Below are 9,573 nucleotides of genomic sequence, written 5' to 3'. Positions count from 1 at the left end.
ATTCTATGACTCTATGATTAACACTGAATATTCACTTCCAGTCACAGAAAGCAAAAATTGAAAACTACTCTCTGCTTTTTTGTCTCAGACAATATCTTATCCATGCTGTCCGAACCCATAATGTAGGGTCTGATGAAAGAGAGGAACTGAAAGAAATCAGTATTTGTAGGAAAATGGTGTTGGGAAAATTGATGGGACTGAAGGCCGATAAATCCCAAGGGCCTGATGGTCTACATCCCAGGGTACTTAAGGAAGTGGACCTAGAGATAGTAGATGCATTACTGGTCATTTTCCAGCACTCGATAGACTCAGGAATGGTACCCAAGGATTGGAGGGTAGCTAATGTTACCCCACTATTCAAAAAAGGTGGTAGAGAAAAAGCAGGGAATTATAGACCGGTAAGCCTGACATCGGTAGTGGGGAAAACGATAGTGGGGAAAATGCTAGAGTCTATTATAAAGATGTAATAGCAGAGCACTTGGAAAGCAGCGACAGGATCGGACAAAGTCAACATGGATTTACAAAAGGTAAATCATGCTTGACTAATGTACTGGAAATTTTTGAGGATGTAACTGGTAAAATAGATAAGGGAGAACGAGTGGATGTGGTGTATTTGGACTTTCAGAAGGCTTTCGATAAGGTCCCACATAAGAGATTAGCGTGCACAATTAAGGCACATGGGATTGGGGGCATGGTATTGACGTGGATAGAGAACTGGTTGGCGGACAGAAAGCCAAGTGTTGGAATAAACGGGTCGTTTTCTGAGTGGCAGGCAGTGACCAGTGGGGTACCTCAAGGATCGGTCCTAGGACCCCAGCTGTTCACAATATATATTAATGATCTGGACGAGGGAATTGGATGTAATATCTCCAAATTTGCAGACGACACAAAGCTGGGTGGGAGGGTAAGCTGCGAGGAGGATGTCGGGAAACTCCAGTACAATTTGGACAGGTTGGGTGATTGGGCAGAAACATGGCAAATGCACTATAATGTGGATAAATGTGAGATTATCCACTTTGGTGGCAAAAACAGGAAGGCAGATTATTATTTGAATGGCAATAGATTGGGAGAAGGGGAAGTGCAAAGAGACCTGGGTGTCCTTGTGCACCAATCGCTGAAGGTAAGCATGCAGGTGCAGCAGGCGGTTACGAAGGGAAATGGTATGTTGGCCTTCGTAGCAAGAGGGTTCGAGTACAGGAACAAGGATGTCTTGCTACAGTTGTACAGGGCCTTGGTGAGACCACACCTTGAGTATTGTGTGCAGTTTTGTTCACCTTACCTGAGGATGGATGTTCTTGCCCTGGAGGGAGTGCAGCGAAGATTCACCAGGCTGATACCTGGGATGGCAGGAATGACGTATGAGGAGAGATTGTGTCGATTGTGCGTATACTCACTGGAGTTTGGAAGGTTGAGAGGAGATCTCATCGAAACCTATAAAATTCTGTCAGGCCTGGACAGACTAGATGCAGGAAGGATGTTTCTGATGGCCGGGGTGTCCAGAACCAGGGGTCATAGTCTAAGGATAAGGGGTAAGCCATTTATGACTGAAATGAGAAGGAATTTCTTCACCCAGAGAGTGGTGAACCTGTGGAATTCTCTACCATAGAGGGCGGTGGAGGGCAGTTCATTAAATATATTCAAGAAAGAGTTGGATATATTTCTTGAGGCTAAACGGATCAAGGGATATGGGGAAAAGGCAGGGACAGGGTACTGAATTTGGATGATCAGCCATGATCGCATTGAATGGCGGAGCAGGCTCGAAGGGCCGAATGGCCTACTCCTGCTCCTATTTTCTATGTTTCTATGTTTCTATAGTCACCACGATCACAATACCATTTTTGCTAACAACTCTGTTATGTGGTACTTCATAAAGCATTTTTTGAAAGTCTATATACATAACATTTTACCGCACTAATTTCATCAGCATTCTCTGTTACTTCTTCAAAGAGCTGTCTATCTAGCCATCCATTTCTTTACTCAATTATTATTACTCACTGCCAATCCTCAGTGAAATGATTTGGTAGGTACACAGACCAATTTCTAGGCCACGTTATCTTTATTGTATTGTTTTAGACATTAAATTTGGCATGGAGGCTTAAAATTGGTTTTCAGATTGGAAGACCATGAGAGAAACCACCCAATTTACATCCCCACCAAATCAATGAAAATGATGATCGGGCGTCTCTCTTATATTCGCGTATCCAGAACGTCAGTTTTATGCTTGGGCGAACAGTTGATAATTACTCCATTGCTGGATTCTTGTTGTCCTACTGCTATAAATTGGAAACGTTCATTCCACAAACTGGATTATTATCAATAGTGAACATTATTGTCATCATACCTTGTGTGGTCGCCTGATGAGTAATTTGCACTGAAAGAGAGAAGACAATGTAAAATATGTTTCATTATCTGAGACCATCTTCAAGGTTGACCTAAGCTGCTAAGCTGTAAGGCAGCTGAATACAGGAAAAACCCAGGGCGTGAAATTCTACTTCAGCAGGGACATAAAACAATCAGTAACACATCTGCCGCCCGTCTATATGTGCCGCCAGGTATTCAGTTCAGTTGAAGTAAATGTAAAATATTAATACATCGAATTATTCCAGTTGACCCTCTCACGAACATAGATAAATTGTTTTTATTTAAGTTCCTAATGCTCTGAGGACTACATGGAAAAGCTGCTGCCAGATGAAAGGAAACTGACAAAGATTGAAATGTTCATTGTTCTGAGAGCCACTGAGTGTGATTGTTCTGTCAAGGAGCAGGGAACATTTCTTTAAAATTGTTTATAGGCCATTTAGGATGGAAATCAGGAAGCACTTTTTCACACAATGTGTAGTGAGAAATTGCATCGCTCTTTGCAAAAAACGCTGTGGATTCTGGGGGTAAATTGCTGCTATCAAGATGGAGATCGATAATTTATTGTTAAAAATGAAAGAAATGGTTGCATTTCTATAGCACCTTTCAAGACCTCCGAACTTCCGAAAGCGTTTTAAAACCAATGAAAGACTTTTAAAGTTAAGTGACTGTAGGAAATGTGGCAGCCAATGTTCACACAATGATGTTGATAATGAGCAGATTATCTGTTTTTGTTACGTCATTGATGGACAAATATTGCCCAGGGCACCAGGGATAAACGCCCTGGAAGGGGCGTCACTTTAACATCTCATCCGAAAGACAGCCAATCCGACAGTGCAGCACTCCCTCAGCACTGCACTGGAGTATCAGCTTAGATGATTGTGCTCAAGTCCCTGGATTGGGACCGGAATCCACGAACCTTCTGACTCAGAGGCGAGAATGCTATACACTGAGCCATGGCTGACACGAGTTGAGTATGGGTAACAATGGATGTTGAGCAAGTGGGGTAATTGGAGTGGAGGTACAGATCAATCATGATATAGTTGAATGACAGAGCAGTCTCCAAGGGCTGAATGGCCTACTCCTGTTGTAATGTTCCTATTATCAGTTAACTCATCTTTAACCTAATCAGAATTACAAGTTTTGCCAGGGTTGCAACTGCTACTCGTGAAGACAGTACATGACCCAGCAGCTAGAAGCAGAAAGCAGCAAAGCTTTTGTCACACCTCAGACCACAGGAATCACACTACTAAGGCAATGCTTGTTGCTGCAAACTTTGCAGAAATAATTGCAAACAGGTCAATGATCAATGCAGATGTGTCTGCATTTCATTGTTCAACATGTAGACCCTGGGACTTTCGTCCAGCTAGGACTCAATAGGGTGAATGTTTCAAGCATTCAGTTAGGCCAATATTTCCAAAAAGTGGGTTTCATGTGCTGTGCAACACATAAATCATGGGGCCTATTATATGCTTAAGAATGATCAATTTGAGATTAACTTCACATCTTTTATGCTCTACCTCATTAATCTGTCGAACTAGATTTAATCAACATGGTCCCACAACTAATGTCAAGTTACTAAAATAGATGAGATTCTGGTGAAGGAGTCGATGGTACATTAAAGATGCAAGCCCTGTTGTTTTTTCGTGTTTGCTGGTCTTGTGGTCCAGTGGGTAACAAGACAATAGAGCGCTGAGGTCAGCATCTCACAGGAAGGCAGCCTCAATGTCATGTGACCATAAAGAGTCACTTCTGTCTAAATTCCAGGAAACAGCATCAGAAATTAATATTGAAGATCCAGCATTTTAAAATTCCCTGCCAAACCCCCTAAAGCCGTCAGTTTAGCTCAAGTAAAATCATAGTAAATGTGTTCTCCTCAGCTTTGTTAACTCAAGGGATGTCATCCCGCTAATATCTATTTTGTCCCTCACACCTGAAAATAAAATAAGCCCTTCATAAAGAATGTGAAAAGCTGAGTTGAAAACCACTCCTGTCCGTTCTCTCTCTCTGTCACTCTCCCTCGTGCACATCGAGATTGTTACTTTCTTCCAATCTCTGTCTATCTGTCTCTCTCTGTCCCTATCTGTCTCTCGCTCTGACTCTCTCTCTCGCTCTGCCGTTCTCTCGCTCTCTATCTTTCTCTCTCTCTCTGTGGCAGATGTTAACAAGAAACTTGCCTGTGGTACTCGAATCATCAAGCAATGATACGGACCAGGTTTAACATCTAGCTACAGAAGCCACACACTGTAAATCTCACCGCATGTATTAATAGCAATTTGTAAGAGTGAGTTAACTGAGCCAACGCTGATATTTGATATGAAGCGTATAAATTTTTTTTTTTTTCCTAATAAGCAAAACTAGAACAATAAGAAATGTCCAACCAGATTCTGCAGGTGAGGCTAAATAATTGGTAAAATAATGAACATTGGACCGTTTAGAAGCAATCTTAATTGGGCTGCAACCTTTAATAGTAAAGAAGGTTCCCCTTAGATGAGCAGAAAGATCCTGTTAGCCTGACTAAGCAAACATATTTCTGTTGTTGCATTCAATTCTGATTAAAACTGAAGCATAGAAATGACATTTCAATGCTTTTTAATTGAATGTTTGACCTTAATAAAGTCTGAATATTAATTTAGAGTGATGATCCCTCTCACAGAATGAGTCTTATTAATCTGATTAACGGTCCGGGGTGAGTGACGTTGATTTTCAAAGGCACTGGAAGTATTTGTGATTCACTTACAGAAGATCAGAAGGCGACAGATGTGCTTCATTTTGAATGCGGGGGATCCGAGCAGCAGTCCACCTCCCTCTGTGAAGACCCGCGCTTCGGATCAGCTGTTTTCAGTTCTGTTCACGTGAAAAGTGAAATCATAGAATCACATTCAGCCGCTGACACTGTTCTAATTCTTCAGTACCAAACGCCTGCACGCGCAGATCCCGAGTCTGTACTTACGGTGAATGAGGAGACAGCGGCTGGAGCGAGTTCCCCAAGAAGCAGTCTACAGCTGTGGAGCTCACTGTTCATGCACCAGGCGACTGCACACTGAGATCAGTCTGACTGCTGACCACATTGGAGACAATAGGAAATCAAACCAGACGTGATGACGAGTCCACCCTAACGCTGAAAAGTTAACTGAGCCCTGTCAGTTTTATAATAAATTCTTATCAGAAGGGAACAGTTGGCATCCATGCTGGAGACATCTCTTCAAACTGTTTTAAATATGATTTATTCTAACCACAGCTTATACCGTTAACAGAGAGACTGGCCTGCTCTGTGGCCCCAGTCTGAAGGCTTGTTTTTTTCACAGGCTTAGGGAAGCGGTCACCCCAGCTCTGTGTATATGGCCTGGTACAACGTTAGAGGGGGAAGGGAGGCGAAGTGCTGATACCAGCGAAAAATCAGACCACTGAACCTGTTACACTCTGGCACAATTAACCATTTAAGTCCCGCGAGTTCAATCTCGTCATTAATGTTTAGCAAATGGGTGATTCGAACCTCAAATTGCTGAAGCCTAATACCAGACTTATATGGGGCATCTCCTTGAGTCGCACAGTATTGTTCCTCTCTCGGGCTCACTCTAGGTATCACCTACTGGTGCAGGTCCATGACTACTGCTTCGACTCTCCTACTGCAGAATGTATATGATCAGTACGTAGACACTACTTCTAGTACAGGTCAGCTATTGGTAGCCATATTGTCCTCTTTGCCCAGATCTGCAATAAATACCAACTCTTTACTATTGTGGCGAACTCTAATTAGAATCTGCGCAGTTCAATTGGTGTTTGTCTATGACTGGGAGCGATAAAGAGACACTGGATAAGGAATTTGTAATTACTACTCGTGCAGTTAGTAATTAGTACATATATAGCCCTACAGGTGCCGGGCAATGCTCAGTACATTCACTGTCCTTCTGGTACAGGTCTATAAATAGTGCCTATAATGTCCGACTGCAGCATGTCTCTAATCATTTGTTATACTGTCCTATATGTGCATGCATATGAATAGTACCGATACTAGCTCAGATATTTTGTTGACTGTTTAAATTGTCCTATTGCTGCAGGTCTTTTTGAAACTTTATTGTCCTACTCGTACAGGCCTTAGTTTGTCAATTATACTGTCCCACTGATAGAATCTATGGTTAGAACCTGTACTATTCTACTGGTACAATCCATAATTGGAACTTCAATTGTCCTATTGGTGCATGCCTTTGATTATTTGTGATACTGATGATGAATAAACAGACACATAGTTAGATAATTAGTAAATCAAACACAAAAAGATAGATCGATAAATAGATAAAACAGACCGACAATGCGCTATAACAATATATGGAATGCCCATAAGGAACCAACAGAATTTTTGTTATTCCTTTCTCTAACTTTCAGAAAAAGAGATTAAACTTTTTGGCACCATCACCAAAATTAATTGTTTCCATTTTCGTATTGTGCCGCATCCCAGAATATTTATTGATTAAAATAAATATATATATTTTAAATATGCAGCAGAATATGAGTGAAAGTCACCAGAAATACATTTTCCCTCCCCTGTCTTAGCCAATCATTTGGAGGGAGTCTCCAGGGAAAGACAGGCAGAACCGTATGGTCATTCCCCAGATACAAACTTTGTGCATTGAATTAGCAGAAGGTTTGGTTGAAATCGTGCTGAATAGACTTACACTTGATGTCAATCTGTGAACAACGGGGAATATTTCTTAAAATTGTATTTATTATTCAACGATAAAAACAGTTATTGTTGAAGCACGATAAAATACAAAAAGACGTTAATAAACATGCTGAATGGGCGTGTACATGGCAAGCGAATTTTAACATAGTTAGGTTGTGAATTTTGGTACGAGGAATGAGGAAGCCACATTATTCTCGAAAAATTTGAATCTAAATGGGGTAGAGGAGTAAAGGGATCCAGGCGTGCACATTCACAAATCATTAAAATTAGAAAAACAAGTTGACAAGGCCTTAAAAATGCTGCCGAAGTATTGGAGTCCATTTCTAGAGGAAATGAATGGAAAAGCAGAGAAGCCGTGTTAAATTTGTATAGAAGTGTTATTGGACCACATTACAGTATTGTGTCCTTTTGTAGTCTCCATCACAGAGGCGGTTCCATTAAGGTCCACTAGATTGATTCCCGGGATGAGAGGGTTGTCCGAAGAGGACATATTGAGTAGATTGGGACCATACTCACTGGGATTTAGAAGAATGAGAGATGATCTAGGATTCTGGGGGGATTTACAGGATAGATGTTGAGAGGCAGTTTCCCCTGGCTGGAGATTCTAAAACTCGGGAACATAGTCTGAGGTTATGGGGTCAGCCATGAGGTGGAATTTCTTAACTCAGAGGGTTGTGAGTCTTTGTAATGCACTTCCCCAATTTGGTGTGTATGCAGAATCATTGAGTACATTCAAGGCTGAGATAAAATCGATTTCTGGATTCTAGTTCAAACAAGGGAAATGGAAATCGGGCAGGCAAGTGGAGTTAAGGTCGAAGATCTGCCACGATCTTACTGAACGCCAGAGCAGCCTCGAGGGACCATATGGTCTACTCCTGCTCCTAATTCTTATGTTTTTATGTTATATGTTACAAAATGGATATGTTGATAGGATTAGATGAGGGAAGGTGAGAAGAGTCTCGTGTGGAACATAAACGCCAGCACAGACCACTTGGGCAGAATGGCCAGTTACTGTGCTTTAAATTCTGTGTAAATTTTAAAATTCCCATCATCCATGTAGCATTACAAAACGCTATGTCTTATGCATTTGGCACTAATATATGGTGAGGTAGAGTTCAGTCTGTACTGCCGGAACGTGGAAGGAAAGTTTGGCACAAGGGATACTGGTAACGGAACGGCCTGCTTTTTGAAGGTTGAAAGAAAGCAAAATTCGATGGGCTTGGCAAGTAATGGGCCATCCTTCCCGCCAGATATTCTATCCTGCGATCTGCCAATGCAATGCTAAACTCCCAAGCGATGAAGATTAAACAGTAACCACTTACTCTATACACAGTTTTTTTGTGGCATTCATATAGATTGGAATAATTTGAATTTTGGGCGAGAGTGGGAAATGGACGATATCATTCAAGGCTCCCATTATACAGCATGCCCTGTTTTACTTTACATTGACGTTAATGGAAAAGGAAATATGTCGTGGGGCTATATCGGTTTGATGACATTCATTCTACAACATGACTTAAGATAAAAGTGACCCTAGAAATTGCTACAGGATTTCTCCCGTCATCTTCGGGCATTTGCATAATTTCTCCAGGGGATCCACTGATCTCCCTCTGCAGTTTTGGAAGAATGCAGGATCACTGGCGGAAAAAGAGAGCAAGAGCCCCAACGCATCCATTAACTAATTGCATTAGAACATGGCTAGCCTGGGTGTACGTTCCGGTGCAATATTCTTACACACTGTATAGACTTGCACGTAGCACCACCAAAGCCACACGTAGGTTCCCTGTGCAAAATATCAGCTGCAAAGGTTGCGACATGATGTCCCTCGAGATATAAAGTCCTGTCAGAGTAAAACATATGTATAAATTGAATGGCTGGCGGGCAGGAACGCTGTGCCTAGAAGGCCTTGCACAAGGAACAATGGCTTAACCTGCCTTCAGATTAAAGTCCCTGAGAGCAGGTAGTTTGCACAGAGCACAAGTTGATTGACGTTGCCTCCATTCTGTTTTCTTGTTGTATCCATGCTTCTTAATCCTGCTTCACTCTTATTTCCGTGGAAGGTTTTCGTAGACACAGCCTTCTTCCATTGGACCTCCTTCCAAACTAGCTTCAGTATTTGCGCAGTTAACTGAGGCGTATGTGACACAATAGTCAATGGGGCCATTCTTGTTATCCTGCAATTAAAGAATATCGGGCTGAAATTGTCTCAGGTGATGGTGCACAGCTGCCGAGAGAGAATCAGTGGTGATTTCAGTGGAAGGGAAGTCGGGAGAGATGGATAATGGATGGCCAATTCAATATTGCCAGATTTACAGTATGGTCAAAACTACTGACAATTAACTGGCTGAGCTCACACAATTTCACTTATAATTCCTCTATTAATTTACTTTTATAGTTAAAAATCAAAATAAAATGGTTGGATTGAAACGAGCAATGAATAAACCACCGACTAAATTTAAACAAGCGATGATAATTTTTTATTCATTGACGGGATGTGGGCGTCGCTGGCAAGGCCAGCATTTATTGCCCAT

The 9,573-nt window shown here is 41.7% G+C and overlaps 1 protein-coding gene across 1 annotated transcript in view; it reads right to left on the bottom strand.

Annotated features, from left to right (window-relative positions):
• Window positions 1-7,062: 7,062 nt before the first annotated feature.
• Window positions 7,063-9,573, bottom strand: part of LOC147085022 (basement membrane-specific heparan sulfate proteoglycan core protein-like) — a 93,126-nt gene continuing 90,615 nt past the window's right edge. The window contains exon 21 of the mRNA XM_085979403.1: window positions 7,063-9,216. Coding sequence (XP_085835529.1) covers window positions 9,088-9,216 — 129 coding nt within the window. The 3' untranslated portion in view covers window positions 7,063-9,087. The remainder of the gene's footprint in view (window positions 9,217-9,573) is intronic.

Source organism: Somniosus microcephalus, unplaced genomic scaffold, assembly GCF_052327205.1.
Source record: "Somniosus microcephalus isolate GS21.2 unplaced genomic scaffold, FLI_Smic_1.0 unresolved_chr9, whole genome shotgun sequence".
NCBI classification, from domain to species: Eukaryota; Metazoa; Chordata; class Chondrichthyes; order Squaliformes; family Somniosidae; genus Somniosus; species Somniosus microcephalus.
The sequence above is the reverse complement of the archived record's forward strand: the minus strand, read 5'-3'. Positions and strand labels throughout refer to the sequence as shown.